The following is a 27,210-nucleotide window of genomic DNA, read 5'->3' on the forward strand; positions in this document are numbered from 1 at the left end:
CGGCTGAATTAAAAACCACAAGGGCACGGCGGCACGGCACCACCTCACCTGCTCACCTCGGCACCAGACGAACCCCCCGGCTCGGCTCGGCTCCGCCGCCTCTCGGCAGCGGCCCCGCCCCGGGTGAGAGGTCGGCGGGCGGAGCGGCGGCCATGGCGATGATGGCGGCCGGGACGGGCAAGTCCCGCCGGCGGCGCGCAGGTGGGCGCCGGGATTCGCGTGCCGGCACTGCACCCCCCCGCCTGGCGCTTTGGGCTCTTCCTGTGCCCCCAGGCCGGCACGGCGGCGGACTCGCCCAACCCGCCGTGCCGAGGGGAGCGGCGGGCCGAGCACGGCCGGCTCTGTGGGCCTGTGCCGGGCAGCGTGCGGGGCCGTGATGAGCGGAGTGCCGTGCGAGGCGAGGCCGGGACCCGCCGTCCCCTCACACTGTGAGGGGCCAGCCCCGGCCCGCTCTGAGCGTCGGAGACGGGCTGTGACCGCGGCCGTGGCCCTGGTCGGAGCGCTGTGCCCTTCCTAGAGCGCTGCGTTCCTCCTAGGGTAATAGCCCGGTATCTCCCGCGCCTGGTGCCCTCGTCGTAGGGAAGCGGCTGCCCGGGGCCCCGTGTCGGAAGCTGGGCCAGGGCAGCGAGGGCAGCAGTAGCGGCTCTGTGTGAGGGTGCCGGCCTTGGGCCTGGCCCGGAGCAAACCCCGCGGTGGGGCAGCTGTGGGGTGCCGGGGTAAAGCTGGGCTCCAGGGACGGGGGGTGTGGCGGCACGAAATTATTGTCCGAATTGTTTTTTCCCTTAGCTTTTTGGCGTATACAGAACATGGTGAATGGGAGTATGAGAAGAGTTGGCCCTGTTTTCACACTTTAAAAAGTGTGTCTAACTGGTTGCTGAATACCAGCTTAGCAGCTATCAAAAGCAAGTTACTAAGCAAAATCACAGCTATCAAAAGCAAGTTACTAAGCAATTATCTTGATCGTGCTTACAGTTTAGAGGTTTTAGTATTCTCCATGTTCCAACACTTCTGCAGTTAGGAAAGTACACTAATTTCTATATTTGAATGTTTAATTTCTAGGAAGTAAGCATTCAGCTGCTCAGAAAAATGAAGATGCTGCTCAAAGGTATGATTTCGGAGGAACAGTATGTGTTGTTATTTGTGTTGTTTTGCCTTACTTTGAAATTGCAATCTCTGCGTTGCAGAGGCTTTGCTTTCTCAGAGTACCGCAACTAACTTCAGTAAATCACCAGCATCAATGCTGTGTAATATACTAAAAGTCTGTAATCTAACATCCAAATTTGTGTTTCCTTAGTCTGTAGTACTTGCTTCTTGCTATCTTACTTCTTTACATACCTGCTATTTAAAATTATTTACATCAAAAAACGCTTAAGAAGTGATATTTCTTTTATTCCTTCCTTTACTTTGTAACCTCACACTCAGTCATGTCCTAGTTCTTTTTTCTTCCCATTCTTCATGTCTTACACAGTTCCTTTTTTCCTGACAGCATTCCATAAATTGTCCCAGGTTCTTTGTCCAGCCAGTTCTGGATTTCCTTCTTGTGAGAAAATTTGGGGAGTGTGTTGCAATACAGTAAGAGTAAATACTTTCCTCGACCAGCAAATAAAGCCAACCAATATAAAATATTGGTTGGCTTTGTAGTTATAACAGACTTGCTAGTCCAGTTACTGGTTCCTTTGGCCAGCATGGTGTGATGCAGAAAAATGAAAGCTGTATTTCAGAAAAAAAGATAAAAATACAATTGGAAAATTGTTTATGGAAATCTGCCCTCTTTATCATTCAGTGTCTGTTCTGTTACAGGAAGGCAGCTCTGGAGGCTGCACTGAGAAAGAAAATTGAATGTGAGAAAAAAGCATTGTCTATTGTTGAACAGCTCCTGGAAGAGGACATTACAGAAGAGTTCCTTCTAAATTGTGTAGGCATTGCAAGTTTTTATACTGTTTTGTATTTTGGTGTGGTACTTTTTTCTAAAGTTTTTGGAACACTTTGCTGCAGTTTAAAATAGCCAAACCATTAATTCCTTCTTATACCAACTCTGATAACAATTTCCATATTTTGAAGGGTTCTGCAGTGAAAACATGCCCTAATTTTGCAGGACTGTGTACAGTAATGAATCCTCACTTTTTTATCACAGCCTTTGTTTATTCCTCTGTGGTTCGGGACTCACAGATGAGTTGTAAAAATTTAGGTTTACATCATACCATCTGTACATTTAGTCGAAGTCTTTATAATGCACCAGTTATCTGGCAGCAGAGGTTTGCTAGAATGGTGTGAGGATTTCTCATGTTAAGATTCTAAATAGGTTGATTAACAGGTGTACAAAACATGTAGATGGAGGAAAATTACAGAAGTGGGTGCCACACGAGGCAAAATTATGAAGGTCTTGTATATATAGAAAATAAATGCCTATGTCTGTTTTCCTTCTCTGTTTACCCTTTTACCTTTTCTATGTGTATGTTCTCAATGTTTTTTAAGTTTATTAAACTTAATTGATAACTGCTATAAAATTTAAGATATTTATATGCTTAAGAGATGTTTTGAGTACAAAAACTGACAAGTTTTCTAGTGTCTGTTGTTGAACTATTTTCTTGTCATTTTAGGGAAAATGTATTACTCCATCTCACTACAAAGACATTGTTGATGAACGGTCTATCATCAAACTGTGTGGTTATCCTCTATGTCAGAACAAACTGGAAAATGTAAGTTGCTTTTCCTTAATGCTGTTATCAAAGGAATCTTTTCACAATTTTTATTCTCTTGCATTTGTTTTTAATTCTATACTTAGAATATTAAGCACAGATTACTTCCAAGTAACAAGCCAGGCATTATGTAATTCCATTTCAGTGTAGTCCTTCTGAAGTGAAAGGTAAAATTTGATTAGTAAACAGCAGTTATTGTATGACAGAATGAGTTCCTGTATGATCAGAATCACAGTCTGTGCATTTGTTTTGACAGTGATAAAGATGAATGAGTTGTGGCTTCATGGCCTTCCTTTGTGAATGAAAAAGCTTTGAAATCTTATTCTTCTGTCAGCGTAGCAACAGATGTCTGTGAGAAGGACTGAAGTGAAAGGACAATACAATGCAGGGGTATTATTATGTGAATGAATATTTATCTGTTATGAAAGTGTATGTCAGCTGTGTCAAGAGGAGTTACCCCAGTTGAGGTGTGATGCATGAGAGCTTAAGCAGAACTCTGAGGTCAGTTAGATAACCTGTGATGTAATACCAGTGCTGCACATGATTATCTGAAAACAATCTAGTCACGTTTATGATTTTGGGCTTCATATATTTGCACATATGTTCATTTCAGAACTGTTACACTTTACATAAGTTCCTCTGGGTTTGTCTGGGTAGTGGTGGGGGTCTGACAGTACAGTCTCACACACATATAAATAGATCTGGATTAAGGAAGGACTGTCCGTAATTGCTCAACGCTTACACATGAGAAAAGCTTCTGCCATGGTAGTTCCATTGCTTTTTGTTCAGCACTGGTTTTCTTATAGCTATGGAGCTGCCTTTTAATGATTAATGAGATGTATATGACTAAAGATGAATTGCCATTCTTACATCTGAGAAAGGGCAACATCAGAAGAATTGAGAGAAGAGGTGGTTGTAGGATGCAATTCACTTAAATAGAATATATTGCACATACCCAAATATGTGAATTAAGAATGAAGTTTTCTGTGTAGCCACGATGGAATTGACAGTCTTGCTGATGAAAAGTATGTTGTTTTAGGTGCCAAAGCAGAAGTATAGAATTTCAACAAAAACGAACAGAGTTTATGATATCACTGAAAGAAAGGTATGGTAACAAGTTGTATTTCTGGGGTGTGTCTAATGGCGACATCAAAATTGCATTTTGTAGCAGCATTCATATAGTGGCTTGATTCAGAGGCAAATATGTCTGGGATCCTTATGAAAATAGTTTTCACAAACTTTGAGCATGGAAAACGTGAACCATTTGAACAAGGAAAGTTTTACTTGGATAGCTGTTTGAATGTGGCATAGCTGATCTGTTAAAGGCATTTATGAGGAAGTATTCTTTATTTTGCTCCAGCATAGTCAGTGAATTTTAGTAGGGTCAAAGTGCACATCTTTTTCAATCACTGAAGTTTGCAGTAATGTAGTACCAGTTACATCTTATATATTCCTTAGTGTTGTTTTTTGGGGAACATTTAGGTTTCTTTTTTGAGGTCTTTTCAATGTAAAACCTAACTCTTCACAAAATGTTTCTTTCTGGAAGCATATTCACACGTGGTTGCTTAAAAGTCATCTTTGCCAGTTCACAGGATACACAGTCACCTACAGGTGCTTAGACACTAAATTGTAAGATAAATGTTTCCTGTTACAGAACAAATTTCTTCAGTGTCATTAGTATGCATTCCTTTCCTTTGACAAAAACTCTGGGACACACAAAGTTTTAGGAATTGCTTTCTTGAGCAATCAGGCAAGACTCCCACAAGAAGTGGGATGCTTTGTCTTCTTCCCTTGTGATGCAAGTTTGCAAATAAATTTTTCAAAGATGCCACAGATTTCTTGGTGATGTTCCAAGTATTCCAAAATACCAGGTTCTGTTACTAACCAAAATTTTCACTATTAACCATCTGAATTTTATAGTATGTCTTCCAAACTGTATGAACAGCATACTGGGTTACGGGTTGCTCTTTAAACCGTTTGGTTGGTTGGGGTTTTTGTAAAATTATTGTCATATAGACTCCAACACTGATTTGCTTCTCAGCAAAGTGTAATTAAAGTGCAGAAAGCAGAAAAATGGGGAAGAAAGAAGCAGCTAAATGTAGCTTGTGCAGAATGGGATAGATTATTTGATAGGTTGGGTTTCTCAGGTGAACTAAAAATCTGGCTATAGGCTTGAAAAGAAACATGTATTGGTACTTAATTTTATAAGCATTAAAGGCAAATACTTTTGTACCTTTCTGTGTATTAAAGTTGGCCTTAGCCTTGTGTTCTTGCTTTCTCTCATTGCCAGTGCTTTTGCAGCAACTTTTGCTATAGAGCATCTAAATATTTCGAAGCTCAAATTTCCAAAAGTCCAGTGTGGATGAGAGAGGAAGAAAAGTAAGTATAATCTTATACATTCCCTGCACCTTTTGAGAATATTATCTCTCTGTGTATCCGCAGTGGTAATTACGTAGCTGCAGCACATCAGAATGATTTCTGCAGCACAGGTAGCTGATATTAACATGTTGGTTTAGCATGATGTTTGTTTTAAAAGTGTTGTAGCTGTATGGATTACAGTAATTGACATGGTTCAGTGCTACTCACATCTACTTAGCACACATGATCATGTTAGTTTAGAGGGCAGACTAGTCAGAAATAACAGATAACTCGCCTTAACTTTAAAATGGACTGACTAGTACTGAATTTTCACAAACGGTATAATGTACAGGAAGAAATAATCTTACTCTGTTACAAGAGATTTTCTAATTTTAGCACAGGACTTGGCATTGATCTTAAGCTTAGACAGTGAATGCTTGCATCTGAAAGCAGTCTATAACATGAAGAGGAAAGAGGTTGTTCATCCAATCTAAATGTCTGATTGCTCAATTCTGGTTCTTCCTACAATACACATTTTGGAACAGTGTATGCAGCCCGGTTTCCCAGCTTTGGAAATAATGAGTGCAGGCTTGCAAATAATGAGTGGAGCCAATGGGTGTCACTGTTGAACAATAAAGACTTGCATAGAGAATGTTCAGCAAATTTACTCAGCTTTCATTCTCCAAGACACCACTTCTCACAGTCTCCTGGTTTTCAACAAAAGAAACTAGCTGCAGTGTCTTATGAAATATATGTTTATATGTGTCTTATAAAATATATGATCAATGAGAGAAGAGCTTTAGAGCAACTTAATCAGATCTGAGGTATTCTAGTAGGTAAAACTAGACTCTTCATTAAACGTTTAGGTTTTTCAGTGATTTTGAGGTATTGTGTTGCTGTCTTTAAGAAAAGCATTTCTAAAATTTCCTTTTACTCATCATATCAAAAGTGTATAGTTCTGTTATGCCTGATACAGTAATTATTTGTTCTGGTGGAGAGGGGGTATTTTCAACAAACAAACAAAGAAACTCCCAGATAGTTCTTGGCTAGCTACACCTCTGCACAACCACATACATGTGCACACACCAATACACAGTGACACTAGAATAACTGAAATTCCTCTGACAGAAAAGACTATAACCTCCACTTAAAACTCCAAAGAAGAGTTATATGGACCTAATAATTTAAATCATTCTATGTTATCATCTTTAGTTTATTGATATGAGTGGTGTAGCTTTCCTGCAAGGTCTTTTGCGTATTGAAGGGTGTTAGCACACTGACCTGCATTTAGTGCCTGTTTAAAAGGTTTTCTCCCTGTCATAGAATACATGAGATTTTTAACATTTGGTATTGGATAAGAGGAATAGGACTGTGATGCTGCCTCATAACTGAATTGAAGTAAATTAATTGCAAGTAGAGCTTTGGAAATAAGCTCATCAGAATTTGTTTAGTAATATTTTTAGTTTCTGGAAAAATTTGAAAATCAATTTCTTAAAAAAATATAACTTGATAGCCTAATTTTTAACCAAGTAAAATTTAAGATTACTAGAAAATATTCTGAATATTTATATTTTGACATTATTGGAACATTTTCCTATAAATAGCCCAGGATTGTCTTTACTACAGGAGCCTTATGACCTAGGAGGATCTTGGTATGTTCAGTTGTTTGAAGAAGAGACCAAAGGGTGATCTGAAAGCAGCTGAGAAAACTTAGAAGGATTACAGAGCCAAACTATTCTTGGTTGATGTCCACAGATAATCGCATGAGTGGTTAAGGTTAGACATTTGAAAAAATACTGTACTAAGGTTATGGTGGAATGAAACAGGGTACTCAGCAATGCTTTGAAATTTCCATCTTTGGAGGTTTTCAAGATTTAAACTTCATGAATCTGTGGCTGACCTAACCTAGGGCTGGTGACAGTTGCATTTCAAGCAGATCAGACTAGAGCCTTGCAGAGGTCCTTTCTGACAAACCTGTGTGAGACTTGGTGACTGGGTTAAATTCTGTTCACTGTAACAGCATTATACTGCTGACACGAGTCACACCCCCTGAACACTTGCACAAACCTGCTCTTGTTAGCCTTGCTTTGAACAGAGGGTGTTGGACTAGAAGATCCTCAGATATCCCTTCCAGACTCAACTATTTTTGTATTTATGTGTATTTCAAGAGAATAGATTTTACAGGAAAATGTTCATTTTGTTTTCTTTTTCCAGACCACCAGACATAGAGCTGCTGAAGGAGGGACGGAGGTACTATGAACAATTCTTCTTTGTTAGGTGCACCTATAGCTAGAAATTTTAGCATCATAGCAGATGAAGAGGGAATCTTTGATTTGTTGTGTTATAAAAAAGACCTTAGTAGACTGTGCAAACGTTGGGGCTTTTTTGTGATTCTAACCCAGCATATTTGATGTGTATGATTTAGTGTACAGCTGCTCTTGGATTGTGTGTCTTAATTGAGCCTGTTGAAATCTAAAACAAATACACTGTTTGTACTTTGAGTATTTTATGCCATCTATTCTTTATAAAGAAAATGGTGCCAATTATATATGATGACAGCTTCTGTACTTCATAATCTAAAAGATCTATATCAGGCAAAATGAAATCACACTACTCTGTCATCTCACTGTACTTCACTGTGTATTGTGCAGCTTTGTTTGTTTTCTTTTGCAATGCATTGCCATTAGGTGGCAAACTTACATATGCTGAAACAACTCAGCTGTCCCCCTGATTGGGGGGTGCTATGTTCCTATTAATGTTAGCATGCCTGTCTTCATTTTAGAATGCACTACTCATGATGCTAAGTCTGACACTGTACTGCTGTCTTTAACAGTATCTTGTTTATATTGTTCTTTCCTAACTACCAATAATCAGTCAAGAACTCACTTCTCTAAATATTCTCTGTACTTGTCATTTTGATTGTAGAATATTACAACTCTTAGAGTTTCAAGAAGACTTTTAGAAGAGCACTTATGATTCTTTAAGCAAAAAATTACACTTCTGCTATAAGGAGGAAAATGCTTTGTTTATCGTTCTTACATGAGAAAGAAAAGCTATTGCAGGTAAAAGCCATTTGTTATTTCCCTGATGATTTGTGTTTTCTGTTGTAGTGGACAGTCTGGAGAAGAGGTGAAACTACGTGATGAAGTAATTAAAGCATCTGAGATTGAAAATCCTAGGATATCTTCAGATCCATGTGAATCTGGTTCTCATGACACAGCCAGTGACAGCAGTACTGATACTGAACAAGGATTTATTTCTTCTGTCCTACCAGGAAGTCAGTCAAGTTCAGCCAGTTTTGCACAGCAATTGCACAGAAAAAGCATCCTCAAAAAGAAACGTGCTCAGAAAGTTCATGCCAGCCCTAAAAGTGAAGATGCAGATGTGGTAGAAGCTACTGAACAATTCTCTCATTGTAAATTAGACACTCAGGAAGGAGGAGATGCTTGCTCTGTTCATAATGAAGTAACTGCACCACCTTCAAACAATACTGCTCCTGGGAAATCAAGTGCTTCAGACATCTTTGGATCACAGATAGTTTTTCTAGGTGTGAGCAAAAGAGGAGCAGAACATCTGAAAAGAGCACTAGCTAACTCAACAGAACATAAAACCCCTGAACTAAGGCATCCAGTTAATTCCAAAGGCAGTTTACTGGAAGTGCTTAGGCAGACACTTATGGAATGGAGAACTGAGGAAACTTTAAAATTTCTCCATGGCCCTAACTATACTTCTTTGTGCTCATCAGAGTGCATAGCATCTGTCAACCAGGAGACTGAAGAACTTGATGAAGATGACTTAGATACAGCTGATGATCTCGACACTGTTGCTGTAGGGGAGTCTGAAAACAGTTTGAACTACTCTTTGCCTTTCACAAGCTCAGGTGGAATAGTTAAGCCTGTGCCTAGTTATGAAAAGTTAAAAGAAGAAACAGAGTTCCTAGAACTTCGAGTCAAAGAGTTCTATAAAGGAAGGTGCATCTTGGCTGAAGAGGCAGTGACACAAGCACAAGGAGGGGAATGTCCAAGCAAAGGCAAAGTAAGTGTCTGGTGGAACAGTGTGGAGGTTGTATGAAGCTGGAATAGACCTTCAAAGAACAGCACTTTGTTTCTGCTATCCTAAGTGGATAAGTATCTCACGTGGAGAAAGAGAAAATTCCAGTAGCTGCATACTGTATGTTGAATCAGATTATGGAAGTGTCTGCATGTATAAAAGTAGTTTGGGGTTTGTTTGGGTTTTTTTATTCAGATATTAGAGCTATTTAATGCTTAAATATTTATTGATTATCTGTGACTTCTTTGATGTACTGACTTTAATTAAACACTTAAGTTATGCCTGTTAAAGTTTCTTGTCTAATACAGGATGATCAACAGGAAGATTTCACCTTCCCACTTGTTGATTCAAATGCACAAATGCAGATTAGGAAGCGAATCGTCCTTGAAAAACTGAGAAAAGCGTAAGTAGCCTTTACTTTGGTGAACGTCAGTGTGAAGTTGGTGCTCATTCATCATTGCTTTAAGTAACAAATACACTGTCCAAGGATGGGCCTGGCTATTTCTAGGTGACTCTGGCCATAACTCAAGCCCATTATGCCCTAGAGGACTTACTTATTTCTGCAACAGTCAGCTGTAGTACAGTTGCAGGTGTCAGTTTGCACAGTCTTTAGGTACCAACTGCTTAAGTTTGAACTGAAGAACTTGGAATTGATTGAGAGGAGTGCAAATATTTGTCTTGTACATTAAGCATAATGTTACTTGTAAACAAATCTTTGTTTAAACATAGAAACTCTCTCTTTGGAAGATCTAATGTATGTGTGGATGGCTGGTATCAGTATGCCCCTAGCTACAATCACTAAAGGCCCTCAGAATTGGATCTTAGAACTTTCCAAACATCAGACCTTCTTTACATACATAAAAGGGTTTTACACACACATACACAAAAGAAATTAAGGCATTTCTGATGTAGCTGTTAGAATTATTAAATTGTCAGAGATGGGAGGACATGGAAAACACTCTCCTTGTCAAGGCAGTGCAGATAAATGAGTGTTTGAAGGTCATGATTCTTTCGGGTTTTGGTAGGGGTATTTACTTTCCTGTCATTGTAATTTGTGTTGCCCAACCAAACTAGGTTTTGCAGAAGCTGGTGGTTTTTTTTAACTTAAAAACCTCACAACTAACCTCCCCATCCCTGCCAAAACAAAAAGAAAATCCTTTCTGTTTTTCTCTATCTGCTCTATGTGTGGATAGCCACAAATACAGAATCAAACCATCCCCCAAATGTCTTGTTTGTAAGTGTCAATTGTTTTAAATTTCCTGAGCTGATGCAGTTGTCATGTCACAATCGAGATAATTTTCATTGTGATAAAGCAGTGAATATGCCCAGCATCATGAGTCCCGTGTTCGGTTTTTGTAAAACACGCAGTCTTCCAGAACACTGATGCACTACGTGTTATGTGCATATAAGTGCAAATCACTGGATATTCAAATTCCAGAGAATTTTAACTATTAAACAAATAAATAGAGGCAAAAGTTTAATCCTAAATGTGAAAAACAAGGATGTTATTTCCATCATCTGAGAATCCTGACAACTAGTTAAAGAGTACGTGCAGGTTTTGTGGTCTATCTGATAAGTAAGGAGGACACCTGTTTTTTTCTCTCTTTTGAAATTTTCTGATAACTATCATCTGGATTTCAACTATCAAGCTCACAGTGGACTGACATTTCTGTTGCATCTGTGTGAGTCTGAGGTTAGCAGGTATACTATGTGTGAATACCTCATTTAGACATGCAGTTTCCTTTTGTATTGTTATTTTTGAGCCAAGTAAATATAAACCTTCAAAAAATTTATAAGGCCTGTAGTTCTCATAATTGCAAGGATATTTTTTCAGGACTGAAAGGTGAAATTAGTAAGTATATGTACAAAGAACTATATTTAAGCTTCACATTCACCCTGAACTAGAGCTTCTTATTTTTAAAAACAAGCAGTTGTGAAGATGTTGGCCCAAACAGCGCACAGAGAGAGCTGAAAGAAAAACTACAGGCCTGATCTGCTGCACAAAAGTCAATCTCTTTTCCTTTTTACTGACTTTGATAAGCTTTGGTGGAAGTCCTACTTGAGAAAAACTGAGAAAGAAAGGAAAATGTATATTGACTGGTGTCTTTTGCCTTCTAGATTATCTGCAGTTTTGGGCCCTCTTCAGATTGCTTCAAATGATGTTTACACAGAGCTAAAAAATCTGGTCAAAACTTTCCGGTGAGTATTGGTCTTCACTTAGAGATTCTTATAAATGGATCAATTAAACATGCTGTTGAATGATTTGTGATTTGGGCACAGAGAGGGCCCTATTGCAGATCTGCCCTTCCCTAGCTGTGTGTTCATGTAGGTAATGTCACATTCCCTGTGGACTGACAAGTCAGCCCTCTGCCTGCTCCTGACAGTGGCTAGGTCACCAGGAGTATTTGTAGATTTTTTAAAACTAGGCCAGTGGTCTCTGGAGGATGCTGGTGAGTCTTTTAAAGGTTCTGCTACCTCGTCACCTCCTATTAAGCATGAGTTTCTGAGATCTGTCCCTTTCTTTTGCTCTGGCTCCCTGCAGCTGGGCTAAATGGTTTTAATCTAATTAATAATTTTTACCACTAACTTCTAGAGTCAGTCAGTTGGATCTGTCTTGTTCCTGATTTAAAAGGGAAATAGATCTAGTGGGCATTTATATCACCACAGGTGAAGCTGCTTCTTCAGTCAGTAGGACTAACAACAGTATTTGGAAACAGTGAGATAAAGGAGGGAAAACAGAATGGTCACTTCTCTGAACATTTTTAGGTTTTCTTTGGGAGACAACTCTCATAACCTGGACCTAGATTGTATCCTGCATCCTCAAGTATTGTCAAAAAAAGAGCAACAGAAGTTGCTAACTGTATGTACATTGTCACTCTTGAAATTGATGTCCTTCACACATCCTCCTTCTGCATTTACATGTTAATTTTCCAAAACTTACTCATGTTGCATTTGCCACAAGGAATCTAGACTGTAGTGAGTAGAAACCCAGCTCTGCCCAATTCCTTATGATTTATCCCATGTCTGGAAGGATGCTACTAAAACACAGCTGTCTCTGCAAGATTTCTTACTGTGGAAGATTCTCTCTTTCTTTCTGGTAACTCTGTGCATGATCTCTCTTAAATAAAAACATCATACTATTTGAATTTGATTCTGTGATTGTGGTCTTTTAATTTCTGAATCACCTTTTAACAACACCACTGAAGTGAAATTATTTTTGTATACAGTGTATAGATACCTATTGCTTGAGTAAGATCTTTCTGTCTTAAAACAGTTTTGTTGCTCTGTAGTTTAAATGCTTAATAGTCACTTTAGTTTATGGATTGATAAAACTGGAGAAACTACATTTGGTGTCTTTCAAACTACTTTTTTATGATTGATTATCTAAGAAGGCCTGGAGGTTCTCAAAAACAGAGCTTCTATTTTAAGTAACTTTTCCTATTGAAAGACGATGGGGCATGAATATAGTCTTCAGTGGTTTATAGCAAATGAGACTCGAAACCAAAATAGATCTGTAAAACACATACATGTATATATATGTATATACACACACACTTGTGGGTTTACAGAATAGAACCAAATCCAGTTTATTTCGATTTTAACCCAATACCTGGTTCAAGTAGCAGTAATTCATCTTAATTTAAAGGTCTCCCCTAATCTGTTTGATCTCTTAGATAACACTATCTGAGTTTATTTTTTGTCTTTTTTGTTAGGCAGTAAGTTGAAGGTAATGGTAGCAACTTCTTGGAGTTCTCTCACTGTGAAGATTCCAGATCAGCTGCTTAGAAATTTAGGATTCTGGGTGAGGGGTGGTTAAAGACAATTGTGGGCACTAAACAAGAACTTTAAAAGCCTTAATATAATTAATATCTCAAAATAACTGGAGTTTTGTAGTCACTGATAGCAAAATAATACAAAAATGCAGGAAATAGAGAAGCAATAAAAACCTTTGGGCCCTTTTTCTGTCTTGAGTTACTGATGTGGAAGGGCTGTTGGCACACAAGAGCTAGTTCATGGATATTAAGATGAAGGCATAGACTTGAATCCCCAGTTTGGTATGTAGGTTTATTTAATATTAATAGTCTCTTAAGTTTGGATTTGAATGCTTTACAGGGAGACTTCAGATAAATTTTAAACAGCATTTGTATTTACAGGATATAGAAATTCAAATGTTACTTTCTTAGTTAATGTGGTTCAAATGCTTAATGACGATGGAGGAGCACTGATAAATGCTCGTGGTCTTTCCTGCTTTTTGTACTGAAGATGTTTCAGGCTGAAGAGCTTGCCAGAGAGGGTAGTAGATAAAACACATGGCTGTAGTAGAGCTTAGCTGAAGAAGGGTAAAAGAGCATGTGGTGAACTAAGCAACAACGATTTTCAGCTCCATTGGTTTTTAAAGGAACACTTGCAGTTCAGCCTCCTTTGGGCAGCATTTTATTCAATCACCACTGCTAAGAAACACACTAGAGAGATCTCAAGAGACATTTTAGAATGGTTAGAGCTCTTCCCAAACAAAGTCCCTCAGTGCCTGTAAGCTTTTGTTACGAAAACTGAGATGTCAAATAATTCTCCAGAGTGTGTAAGGGCACTTTGTTAAAAGATGAAGAGAAAATCAGCTTCTTATATATAAATTGGGGATAAATGATTTTGAATGTATGGTTGGGTTTCTTTAAGGCATAATACTTTGCTTTGAAAATAGGATCCCATCTGTATTTTGTGGTTGCAAGTATTTTAATTCCCATTATGGAGCTTATCATTGACATTGAACTCTATGAATGAATCAGACATGAGATGTGTTCAAGACTTCATGTTACAACTTGGTTTTATCATGTGTCCAAGACAGTCTTTTAGCTTTTAAGTATGTATCATGAATATATGTTATCTGGTATATACATTTATTAATACCTATTTTACCTGTTACCCTTGTTCAGTGGAATTTTAAGTTCTGGGTTTCATGTCAATCAGTAGTACTTGGTTATAAACAAAGTTCTGTGTGGAAATAGGGGAGTATCAGGATGTTAATGACTTTTTCTCAAGTAATTAAGCTTCTCTCAAAGCCTAAAGTTAAATAGTAACTTATTTTTGCTGCTTGTCATCAAATGAAATTATATTACAGAATGTAAATATATTGCTGTTTTCCATGAGGTAGAAAAACTGTCTTTTTATAGTTGAATTGACCTAGTTGAAACCTAAAGAAAAACAATATATATACTTCACTATTTGCCTATGCTGCCCTGTGTTTGTTAAACTTCACTCATCTTAGTGCAAGTTTTGGAAAAAATACAGGTGTATTTTTTGGAAAGAATACAGTTGTGGCTGAGGTCCCCTCAAGTCACAACTTTGCATCCTGCAAACAATCCCATGAAGTCAGTTTCCTGATTTGCGGAATGGGCAGATTCTTGAACTGCAGTTATACATGCCCAAACCTGGGAATCTGGATGTAGGAAGGAAAGGCTGCTGCATTTGCAAAGATGCTGGGTTTACTTTTTTTATTTACTCTGGATTCCTGCAATTTCCCTATTGGAGTTCCCTTGCTTTGCAGGCTGGGCATTAGTCAATTATCAGGAGGTCATTTGAAATGGAATTTTTATGCATCTTAGTCTTTAGTCCTTTATCCTGGAAGCATCTGCCTCTTGAATTCATGTGCTCAGTCAGGCTCCCTGACAGAGTGTGGAAACCACGTGGCTCCTGCTGGGTGGCTGCAGTTTGTCTTGCTGGAGAGAACCACAAGACCCACAAACCAGCAGCTAAGCAACAAACACAGCTATTTGGGATCATCCAGCACTCCTGGCTTGTGTATCCTGACCTACACAAGCCAAGAAGGTGGGCACATCCCGTTTTGGGAAGTCGCATGTTGTTTTCTTTCTCCAGGTTGGTGAGGGAGAATTTGGCCAAACTCTTTAACAGAAAAGATTTCGCTGCAAAACTCAAATCACACAAAGTTTTGTACAGTTTGTACAGCTTTAACATTTCCACATTCTATTTTTTGGACAGAAATCTAGTGACCTCTTTCATGGATTGTTCTGAAGTAACTTTTGGCTAGCAGGAAGACAAAAAATTATTGAACCATTTTTACAGAGGCCCTGTAGTTCCCTGTTTTCTGAAAGCTTTGCTCTTCAGAGGACTTGGTGTTGACGCAGAGCTTGTTTGAAAGTGACTGCCCTTCCACTGCTCTTTATTATTTAAGGCTTTACACCTGTAGGTTGCTTGCTTTACTCTGATCTCTCTGAAATTTTTTTTTCCACCTGCACAAGTGTTTTAGGACAGGTGTTGTACTGAGAGGTTACTCAGTTGCAGAACCTGACTGTTCATGCAGTGCAGTGACTGTAGTACATCAGCAGATCCATACTGCTCTGTCCTGCTGGTTATCTGTGTCTTTTGACTACCTCCTTCAGAAATAGCATATTGATGGCAATGACTAGTGTTCAGACCTTGCCAATCAATACTAACATTGAATAAGAGTTAATTGACACAAATAACTGCATCTCTCAGTTTGTGTACAAGAATGACACCTTCCTGTGCTCTAATCAATAATAACTCCTTGTAAAGCATTGAAATAAAGCTACTTTCTCTATTTGACAGAGTTTCCCCAGGTGGCTCCGAGCTGTCTCTTTCATTGTGTCTCATCATAACAGATTAACTGGAATGTTACATATGAATTGCCTGTCAAGATGATTCCATCAGGCATTTCTTGGTAGTGTTTATCACTGTCATCAGTATTGAGTCAAGATGTTCAGCCTTTGTTTTGTCTCTTATTTTGTAGCCAGAAAAATGTAACAGTTTACCAGGCACAAACTTTGTTGCCAGCTAAATCATTAGCTATTTCAAATAATAATTGCTCAAGTGAACCTTTTAATAACAAATATAATCAGTATTTGCCAGAACTGTTGGTTCTGGTTTGATGTGACAGTTCCTGTGTATGTAGTGCAAAACATTGTTTTTCCTTTCATAATTGAGCAAAACTGAGATTGTTGAGACACTACTTGAGTAATTACTGCTTCAGTATCTCATTTTGGTTTGAAGACTTGGAGATTTGAGGAGAAAAATGGGATAATATTGCTATGATCATTACAAATGTATTTTATTAATTTTTAATACCTTTCTGAAATAGAGAAATGCAAACAAATACTATAAAAGATCTTACTGATAACTACATTTTTAATGACCATTTGAAAATAATTTTGGGGAATTATCAGAATTTGAATTTTAACTATGACAAGTACAAATACTTCTGCTTTCTCAAATATTAGCCTTTCTTTGGTTTTTTTGGGGGTAACTATATACTTGCCCAAAGTAATTTCTTTTTTTTAAGTAATCTTACTGAGGAAGAAAACCTTGGATTTGAATTTGTTGCCAGATAGGAGCTTACTGAAAATGAACTATCTTCACCAGTGCCTGTAGGAGTGGGTATGAGTGACAGGGTATCTTCATTCTGAATTTGTAAGAGGTCATGGAAGGGAAACTGAAAGCAAGAAGGAAGCAAGCATAGGGAGGCACTTGCCCGTCAATTTATCTGTTGGATGGTGCCATCTTTCTGAATACAATTAATTCTGCTGGCTCTTTTGGGTGCCTGCATAGCCACAGCTTCGTTTTTGACTGTGACTTTTCCATGAAATTGCTTGTTTTGAGCACCAAGGGTCTTTGCTAAATTGAGACAGCAATTCACAGATGAATTGTTCTAACACAGATTAGTACTTGACTTAAAGCAGATCTGGTTTTTTAGTCAGTTCAGCTGAAGGGGTCAGCTGATATTCAGTGCAGCAGCACTTTAGTTGAACACCCATGTGGTTCTTTATTCACACTTCATTTATATTTATATGGCTCTTATACTTGCTCTGGCTCCCACTGCATAAGTTAGAATTCTGTATTTCCATTTTAAAAACAAGACTCATCAGAGGATTGTCACTGCCACCTTATAACACTCAGTCTGTGTCCACATCAGCTTTTACAGCAAATCTGGATCTGAAGCCAGCAGGAGGGAAACTAAGTGTAAGAATAAGAAGGTCCATCTTTTCAGAAATTCCTGTGCAGTTCTGGAGAATTTCCCAGTGGGTGTGAGTGAGACCTGGTCCCTCACAGCAGCCAGGACTATTTGTGAGCAACTTCAAAGAAATAGCTTCTGTTCAGTCTTCCACATCCCACTTTCATATCAAAAAGGGGATATTGGAAATTCTGCAGTTCCTCCATTAGAGGATGACAGAAGCTTGAGAGCTGGTGAATTTCTCAGATACAGCTGTAATTATGTCTTTATAACTCAGTGTATTAATGATAGACCTAAAATTCAGCTGTTAAATTCTGCTTACTTTTACTCTGAAATGTACTGATCTTTTTTAAATTATTTTTCAGGTTAACAAACAGAAATATTATTCACAAAATGCCTGAATGGACTCTCATTGCTATTGTTTTGTTATCTGTGTAAGTACCCTTAAATGTCAAATATTATTATGTGCAACTGTCTTGTTAGCCTATTGGAACAAAATGTAATTTTGAGGTAAAAGAAAGATTACATGGAACTGACTGTGGAATCAACAGAAATACTTCTTTCAAGCAAATGAATGAAATTTTCTTGACAAAACAGAATTGTTCCCCTTGCATCAAATGTTATCAATGGACAAATTTATGTTAAAAAAGAAAAGCTATGCTTTAGGGGTTTTAAAGAGGCCTTGCAGGATGAAGTAGGAGTATAATTCACTCTCTTCCATTTGCTGCTGACATACATTCTTCCTCTTTTTGACATTAAGACAAAATTACATGTATATTGCATTATTTGGATTTGGCATAACTGTTAGGCTTTTCATTTCTCATTTTGCTTCTAATTTCTTAAAAGGTTTCACTTCTGTGATTAAAATTATAAAGATATGTGTGCTTCTAAATAGGTATAAATATTCTAGCAAACTTATTTTATAGGGGAAATCTCTTTTAGCAGGAGAATTCCTCCTGAGGAATACTGGGACCTAGTATTTTATTTTTATGAGGATTAGCTTTGTTGGTTAACATTACAATGCTACAGTGCCTACAGTCCTCTTTACAGTGATTTCCTTAATGGGAAGCTTTCAGTAAAGTTCAGTAATGTGTCTTTCAGTAAACTTCTACACAGAAGCATGATCTATAACAGCGGTATTCATATGCATCAATGAGTTGCTTATTTTGTATTTTGCAAATTCATACGCATTTCCGAAGTTAGAGACACACTTTGCACCCTGTTAAACAGACACAAATTTGTATTAAAAGGTGAACTAATGTTAAATGTTGAAGAAATCACTGGCGGTTTCACAGTGTCAGGCTCTGCATTCCATTAGGGTTAAACCATCAACCATTCTTTGTATGTCTTGAGCTTGAATTACGAGATGGCAAAAATCTTTATTCTGGAGTCTGTTCATTACTGTGCTGCTGCTGCTGCTGCTTCTTTTGGGCTTCCTGGGTCACTGGAGCCTGTAGGACAGAAAGGTACTTACACACATTCACAGGTCAGGAAGTATTGTGGGCCAGCCTCATGGCATGCCCAGCACTGCACTTATTTCCTTGATATTACTGCAGTCTGACACATTGTTCTGGCTCTGGTGTCCCAAGGAAGACAGTACCACCAGGCATTAGAGCAGGCTTCAGCGAGCCTTACATCTGTGTCACCCAGCCACAGCCCGCTCAAATGAGTCATTAAATCAGAACACAGAAAGTAACTTTACTTGAATGCCTTGGCATAAATTTTTTATCAACTATAAGAACAAATCTTTTGTCATTTTTACTATATATTCTTATGGTTGAATTGGTAATTTGTGAAACAGATCTTATGAATTTTTCAAGTCGTTTCTGTACAGTTAAGGAAATGGTGTCTCTTTTTGATCAGAAGTTAAAATATGTAGCTGGTCTCGGCATATGATGAGCTGTAAATGTTTACATAAGTAATGATTGTTTTACAGCTGCTTTACAATGTTATACAAGTAGTAAGCAGTCCTGGTAGCAGTCAGTTTAAGCAGAGAACTCTTTGTACCTTTACTTAGTAAAGGTCCATCCATAAAGAAAGAAATTACATTTGATAAAAAAAGAGTAGATTTTTATTTATAATATTAGTGAAATCATAAATAAAACCTCTGCTGATTTCTGCTTACTGTAAGGTTCTTGCACGCTCATGATACTGAGATTTTTAACTTCTCTCAGCTGCCTCTTAGGAGAGAATGTGAAAGAATGTGAGTGGGATAGATAGAATGAGTGTTGAGATTCCTCTAATAAGATTATGCATGTTGCATTATTTCCAGAAAGATTAAAGTAGAAAACTTAATTATTTGGAAATTCTAATCAAGCTTGAGTATTTAGTGGAAGTCAGGTCTGGGCAGGAAAAGGCTGCTGAGGACCTGGACAACCTCTCGCAGGTCCTCACTCAGGCCCTTTCTCACCTCCTGCAGTCTGCTAAGGAACCTTCATATATTGCTAATAATTATCATAAAAAGACTTGCACCCTATTTAACTATTCTCCCTTAATTGTACTGAGACATGCATATTGTAGCACATCCAGTGTTATTTAGATCATGGAGTTGTGTGGGGCCTGAGTCAGAGTGGGTCTTTAGTAGCTTCAGTCACACTTTCACATTTATTCACAGTTCTTGACCTGGTTTCAGACATAGGACGACCATTTTACTGCCAACACTAACCAGTAAAGCTGCATAAGCAACATCCTGGTAGAGGATAATGCTTCCTCTTCCCAGGTGGGTGCCAGACCATACTACAGGTATCCATCCCATGGTGCAGGGATTGCAGAAGGCAGAGTGAGCATGGGTTCAAGGTTTACCTCAAAAAATCTAAGACTTCAAATATTTTTGTTTTGTATTAAAGGGGGCAAGGTTGTTTTGTTTCAAGTAGCAACTGTTGGACTTTGCCCGCACTCTATTTTGTGCATCAGTGTTGTGGCTCACCACTTCCTTCTCAAACATACATGGCTAGTGACTGCTGAAGCCTTGATGTACTTAACTTCCCAGTGCACTTTTGGAGTGCCCCAACCCTTTTTGTGATAAGGTACTGGACAGAATAACTGTTAGCATTACTGCTGTATTGAATTCTAGTGTACTATGGTATGATCATGCTCTCCTCTCTTTGAGTGTGCATATTAACTCTCTGTAGGATAGACCATGATGGATATCATTAATGCCTAATTTTGGAGCTTAAATTAGACCCTGGGCACACTTCATAGTCTGCAGGTCCTTGAAAAGCTGCTGAAAGTACTTTTATGCCCTTGAGTCTACTGACTACTAAAGAAACCTGGGCTCCTCATTCATTGAAATAAAGTGCCTGGAACTGGACAGTGTGGCATGTCTCAAAGTACGAAATGTTGGAGATTTAAACAGTGGAGTATTTCATGTTCCTAGTGAAGAGCTGGATTTATTCAATCAAATTATTGTATAAAATATGAACACAGCCAGTCTCTCCCTTTATTGAAAATCTAGCCTGAGGCACTCCTATGAATATAGCACATTCAGCAATGCTGGATTGACCTTGTTAGAGTACACTTTGACAGCCAGAGATTTATGTTCAAACAATAGTATTCATGCCTGTCATGGAGTGGATGACTCCTAAAAATTATCTGTACATCAAATTTCTTAATTATTTGTAATTTGTAATAATTTTGGCATTGGTAGATTTTGGTTTCTTCCTATTACATTCTTTAGTATGTTAAATAGAATTTTTTGTTCTAGTAATAGCTGCTTTATAATGTATTGTAAACTAGAATGCAGAAGTTGCATCTTTTTCTGCCAAAGAACTTTGCAAGATACCAAATGAAGCAGATAAATAGATATAAATACAGTAGTTCAAGAAAGAATGGAGAAAGCAGTGGGAAGATACAAGCGTGGGCACTTTCTGTTTTTAGTGTATACCCCTGGCACAGACTAATGGAAAGCTTTCAAGATATTTTCAGGAAATGTCTGCTTTCATCTTACTTATCTGAGCTGGCTGGTTCCAGTGAACTGTGGTCAGCTTCATCTGCAAAGCCTATGCAAGAGGTTCCCCCGCTAAAAGCTTTGAAGCATTTCAAAATGTTCTGGGATTAGTTTATAAGCATTTGGCTGCAGTATTTAAACAAACTCAAAATGACCATGATCACTAAACAAAAGCCATCATTATATGTGTGCAGCCACTTTAGATAAATGTGTCATGTGGAGATGTACTCTAGAGGTTTACTCTCTTGGACATAACAGTTCAGGAGCTGGAGAATCTTGGGTTCAAGTATGTGTTTTTACTCCTCTGCACACGAGAGCACAGCTGTAGCTCAGCACTGACATTTCTGAATCACTTTAAGAGGAATTTAGATGTTTCTGATATCACGACTGTGTTCTTATCTGAAAGTGTGAATGTTTGAAATGTATGAATCTAATGTACAAATACATATAGGATATGAATCAGACTTGCAGAGTGACTCTTTTTCCTACAGAAACCACATACAAGTTTGCTGGATGATATTTTATTTAGCATGCCTGATGTTGGAAGTTTGGTTTCAGATGAGAAAAATAATTTCTTATTAACCTATAAATATAACTGTTTCCCATTTTGAAACAGAGCTGAGCTTGCAGGATCAAGAATCCAAAGAGTCTTTTTATAAAAGCATTTGAATGTGGTTATAGTGTTGTGTTTATCTGTAGAGTTATATAATTGTGTGAAATAGAGAAAAGTCAACTTTGTCTTAATGCATTAAAACATATCTTCTTTTAATTTTCTCTTAATTCTAAGCTGTCATTTGGTAAGTGTGAATTCAAATAGGTTCTCTGTTAAGCAGTTCTTAAGCCTTTTAAGCAGTTTTTTCTGTTAAGCTTGCTTACTTATCAGTGATTTCTAAGCAAACTTGAAGCTGCTTACTTGGCATATTGTGGACATGATCAATATTATCTTAGTCTTTCTGGCATGTATTATTTAGGAAATACACAGAACAACAGTACCATGAGGGATTTCAGTGTTGTTAACTGGGATATTAGTCAGTGCCAACTTTAAAATTACTTAAATATCTTCCTCTTTCACAAGGGAGAAAATAGAAGAAACCTTAACAGTTTCCAAGAAGGAAAAACTTTCTCCTGGAACAAAAAAACCCCACTGTTGCTGCAGTGATGTTATTCAGGAAGTGACACCATGAATCTCATTGCAGCCCATACAGCTGCAGCCTTTTCCATGCTGGTATTCTCATGGGTAGCCTTCTAAATGGGATATTTGGATGGGCTGTGTAACTTTCATGTGTGCCCAGCACAAACTCTCTGAGTCCAGGATAATTAGTTCCTCTTTACAGTGCTGGAGCTTGGCTTCATCAGCAGGAGTGGAGCCTTAGCACACGCTGTGTCTTGGACTCCTGCATGGATTGAGGAGGATTGGCTCAGAAAGCTGCATCTCTGCACCTGCCAGCTCTGCTGCCCAGTGCAGGGGAAGAGCAGGGGCATGGCTGTCTGCCAAGTGTCTTGGAAATCCCTCCAAGAGATAGAAATCCGCATGTTCCCAGCAGCAGTGTGTGTGGGCATTCAGATTTGACATCATGCACAACCTGCTGTAAATTGTCCTTCATCGTGGTGTTCTGACAAATCTTCTTGTTAAAATCTAGAAAGACTTTTATGTGAAACATCATTTTGGGTGATCTGCTCCACTCTGTTGGCAACTTCATATTCCAAATATACTTGTGAATTAAGATTATGGTAGTAGGGAAAGTGCTTTCTTTCAACACTTCATTTTAGCCTTTTGAGTGAGTGAGTTATTGCCACTTGTGTTTCAAGCTCTGACACAGCGTGCTAGATTTCAGAAAGCTGCTTCAGCATGTTGACTCATTGGGGAGCTGACTTGGGTAGTGGAGTTCATGTCCCATTGAACTTTATGCCACAACTATGATCAAACAGATGGCAAAAACTGCCCAGAGAGACAACTGTTTTAAATTGATGGTTTTTCAAAAGGTATACATTTAGAAGATTTCTTTTGTAATGTCATGTTTTTCCACTTTCCATAATCAGCACTTTACTTACTGGCAGTCGTGTCATAAGTAGTACACTGGCATAGAATAGCTGCACAGAAAAAGTTGTACAGTAGTAGTAATATAGACAGCTCTGATGCTGCAGGTAAGACATTAGTAATTCACATTAACAGCTGCCCTAAACTTAGTTTTAAACTAAATGTGTTTTAACTTCATCCACTGAGCAAACTGAAATGTTCATGTTTCAACTGAATCCTGCAACTATAGCCCTATGAAAATATACTCCTTCCTCATTAATAATTAATCTTAATACATTCAATGCAAACATTTTTTATCACGAAAGACTACCCATCTGTTAAAAGAAAAACATGACTGGCACACACTTGAATCTTTTCTATTCAGAGTTTTAATTTTATGTTAGTTAACTTTGTAAAGAATAGCCTACTTTAGTGAGGATATAACATGTAAGCAGTGTTTTTGACTAACAGAAAACTTCATTGTAAGGCAAAAATCCATGTTAATTTGGCTTGTTTCTGAAACAAACAAACAAAAAAAAAACCCCAAACCCAACAACAACAAAAAAGTAGAGATGCCTATCTCTGGAAAGGCTAGTATAGCTTCCTGTCATGTGATCCCCAGATACTTAGTACCAGCAGAGTTTTTAGCATGGATTCTGGATTAATGCGTTTGGTTCCATACAGGCAGTCATAATGATACCTCTAGTAGACTGAATGGTGCATCCTGTTCTTCTTTAGCACTGAAATAAATTGTGCCCAAAGTAGAAGTACTGTATTCCTTAATTCTTCTGGAATACTATAACAGAAAAACATTTAAAAATCCCTGTGAAAAAGCAGTATTGTTTGAAGATCTAATCACTCCTCTCTTATGGTGCTTGATGCAGATTTTGGAATGTAAAACCTTACAACACTAAGCAGTAAGAGTGTCAAGAAAGGCACTATTTCATTCCAGAGATTGTCATTTCCTTTGTCATACTACTGTTGAAAATGTCAGGCTTGATATGATAGATTGTCTTTTTCTGTGAAGTGTATAATGGTTTTTAAGGAAGAAGAATCCTAAAGGTGATTAAAAACCATGAAAGCCCTTAAAATGCTACGTTATTATTTAATTATGTCTTAGAAAATAAACTTATTTGAATGATTGGGCTATTATAATTTGCTTGGATTTACAGTGCTTCACACACCTACCTGAAGATCCAACTGTCTATGTCAGTTGGAGGAAATAGATGCATTTTATTTTTCATATCAATAATGTTAGATTGGAGAATATTAGTAGTGATATAGTATTCCACAGTGATGAGGAATAAACTAAAAATTACTCAGGTGCATGAAAATTTTGAGGGCAGATTAACTTAGAGAGGACCCTAATTATTTTTATCTGATAATTGATAGTGGGCAGTACACTGATGGAGACTTCGTTTTGTGTCCTGATACTGTAGGAATCAAATGGAAAAGGAGTTTGTACTTCTCATTACTTCTTGAGATACAAAGTATTTTGACACCCAGTGGCACTCATCCAGTCTGGCAATTAAGTTCTGACCTGAAGTGAGATGTTAACAGTGAAGGCAAAAATGTACAGTATTTTCTGAAATGTTTTCTTTTCATGTTTATGAAAACAGAAAAATACATCTTCTTTTGGGAGGGAAGGAAGGAAATGTATCACCCAAAGATGATGTATAAAGTGTTTCTCTAGACAGTGAACTATGATAAAGCTCTCAGAATTTACAGACAGTCCAAGCCAGTGGATTTAGCATCAGGGCAGGTGGCTCTTTTTACACATGTATAATTAAAATAAATACTCAGGATAAGAAGACTACAACCAGTCAGTTAACCAGAATGTTGTGTAAGTAAACAAAATCATATCTCCATAAAATTTTTCCTGGCACAATAAAAAGAATCTAGACCAATCTAGATTGTTTTGCAGAACATGTCTGCAGCAGTACATGTTCACTTCTCTTTCCTCCCTACCAGAGAAAGTGTGCTCTAATTGGCTGGTAGCAAACATAACCAACCAGCATGTGGAAGCTTATTGCAGAAACTGAAAAGTGTATATGTGTAATTGCATCCTATAGGTGCAAAACCAGCAGCAGTGCAAAAAGTGCAGATGCTTGGTTGTTTAGAGGCTTGAGATGCCAGCACGTTTCATTTTGACGTATACCACACTTACACCCTGTGTTCCACAGAAATGCACATTTCGCTTTCTCTTCCACCTTCTGTCCATTTGAACATCTTAAGAAGCCACTGAATAGATTTAATAAATTCATCATAAAACTCAGTATTTCTGAGATGAGGTACTATGGTTTTTAAAAAGTTAAAGAATAGTTGAGATTTGTTTGACTCTCTGTATTTGTTCCCTCCATACATATTATTCTGGGTTTAGACGTATGTTTAGGTCAGTGCACTTTCACAAATCAGTGTTCATAGTGCTCCTCTGCTGTAAAGCTGGTAAGATTGAGGGTACAAAAGTAATTCACTGGACCTCATCAAGCTGGTAGTAGATTAGGAAATAAAACAAGCAGGAAAAAGGTTTGGGTTTACTTTCTGTTGTTTGTTTCTTAAACCTACTGTGTCCTGTTGTTTCTGGGAGAAGATGCTTAAAAATCCATAACTTTCGGGGATTTCTAAGAACCTCATTTTGAGAGGTCCAAAACCACACTGGCATTTCTTTTCAAGATTGGGAAAGACAAGTAGAAAAGTGTTGAGGTTGTTACATTTAACTTTGAAATAAAATAAAAAAATTAGACACAGTGTAAGCAAGGCTATTCCTAGCATGTTTCTTTACTCAGCTGCATTATTCCAGGTGCTTGATCTGTATACTGGACTGTAATCAATTTACAATGTTAAAAAGTTGTGAAACTAAACTATAATCAATTTTATGATCACTGTTTCCCTAGTAACTGAGTACAGGTGAGGACATTTTATAAAGTCAAGTATTGACATTATTTACCTAACCATATTGCACTGTAGCTGTTTTAAGTTACTGTAAGTCAGTAGATTTTATTCTAGTTTTCTAGTTTCTTTGGATTTTTTTTCTTCTTACATATCACTAAGGTAATGAATTAATAGGAATATCCATATGTGGAAGAAAGAGGTTCAGCACTTGCAAAAATGGAGATAGATATATATATATATATATATATATATATATATATATATGTATATGTATATATATGTATGTATAAAGCAACGTTTAATTCATAGAATGTATCAGGTTTGAATATAAAGGGATCTTTTATATATTGCTCCACTGAATGTGCACAGTAATTCATACAAAGGTGTGTATTTTACAAAGTACTTAAGAGGTTCAGGTTCTGAAAAGCCTACATTTTAGCATTCTTTAATCCAAGACTTACACCTGTGCTTAATTTCATGTAGCTAGTTAATCCAGATACTCCAGTGGCACAGATTTCAGTATTTGAGAGGTGTCACAGGAACACAATGGTCCACATTATGGAACATAAAAAGGAAAAGAAGACTGAAAAGGAAGGCAGAATAAATTTTAAAATACATTTTAAATGTACTAGATTTAAAATTTTGACTAAGTTAAAGAAGAAGGGGGAAATGGGAATAAATTATCAAACTGAGAAGTACCTTTGATCTGTCAGCTGGTTAGCAGGAAGCAGGCTTCAAATAAATGGAGCTCTTTAAACAAAGCCTGTCCTTGAAATGTGTACATAAGAAACTTAGAATTGTTAGAGAGAAACAGCTGATAGTGATTTCTTCTGGGTCCATATTAGGAACTTTTTTTTGCCTTGACATTATGCTGAGAAGTAAGCTAAATTAAAAGTTTGTGGAACAAATCCTCCCTCTATGAATACAAGGGCTATAAATGGCACACAGTATTATTTATACGTGTTTTAATGCTTTGTGTCTGCAAACTAACATTGTAGTCATCTTTTGGAATATGATAGTTTAGATGTGTACCATGCTCCATTTGTGTTTTAGAAAATCATCCTGCAGTATCTGTTGTACAAAATAGTGAAACAAAGTCTGATTTGCCAAACTTTGTAGACAAGAACTCTGGATAAGAAACTGTAGATGTTATTTAACTGGTGTTGGTGCTTTCTTAGTCTTCCTGCCTTGCTTGAGGTCTTTCTAATCCACTATTAAAGAAATCTGGAAGTGCTGTTTTGCATATAATTGCCCAAGTAATTGTTTT

General features: G+C 37.7%; 1 protein-coding gene across 1 annotated transcript in view; it reads left to right on the forward strand.

The window, feature by feature from the left end:
* The first annotated feature begins 114 nt into the window (after nt 1-114).
* Nucleotides 115-27,210, forward strand: part of RPAP2 (RNA polymerase II associated protein 2) — a 36,414-nt gene continuing 9,318 nt past the window's right edge. The window contains exons 1-11 of the mRNA XM_066325206.1: nt 115-201; nt 1,060-1,105; nt 1,801-1,915; nt 2,601-2,699; nt 3,739-3,804; nt 4,990-5,078; nt 7,272-7,307; nt 8,168-9,092; nt 9,416-9,510; nt 11,226-11,306; nt 17,454-17,522. Coding sequence (XP_066181303.1) covers nt 153-201; nt 1,060-1,105; nt 1,801-1,915; nt 2,601-2,699; nt 3,739-3,804; nt 4,990-5,078; nt 7,272-7,307; nt 8,168-9,092; nt 9,416-9,510; nt 11,226-11,306; nt 17,454-17,522 — 1,670 coding nt within the window. The 5' untranslated portion in view covers nt 115-152. The remainder of the gene's footprint in view (nt 202-1,059; nt 1,106-1,800; nt 1,916-2,600; nt 2,700-3,738; nt 3,805-4,989; nt 5,079-7,271; nt 7,308-8,167; nt 9,093-9,415; nt 9,511-11,225; nt 11,307-17,453; nt 17,523-27,210) is intronic.

Source organism: Sylvia atricapilla, chromosome 9, assembly GCF_009819655.1.
Source record: "Sylvia atricapilla isolate bSylAtr1 chromosome 9, bSylAtr1.pri, whole genome shotgun sequence".
NCBI classification, from domain to species: Eukaryota; Metazoa; Chordata; class Aves; order Passeriformes; family Sylviidae; genus Sylvia; species Sylvia atricapilla.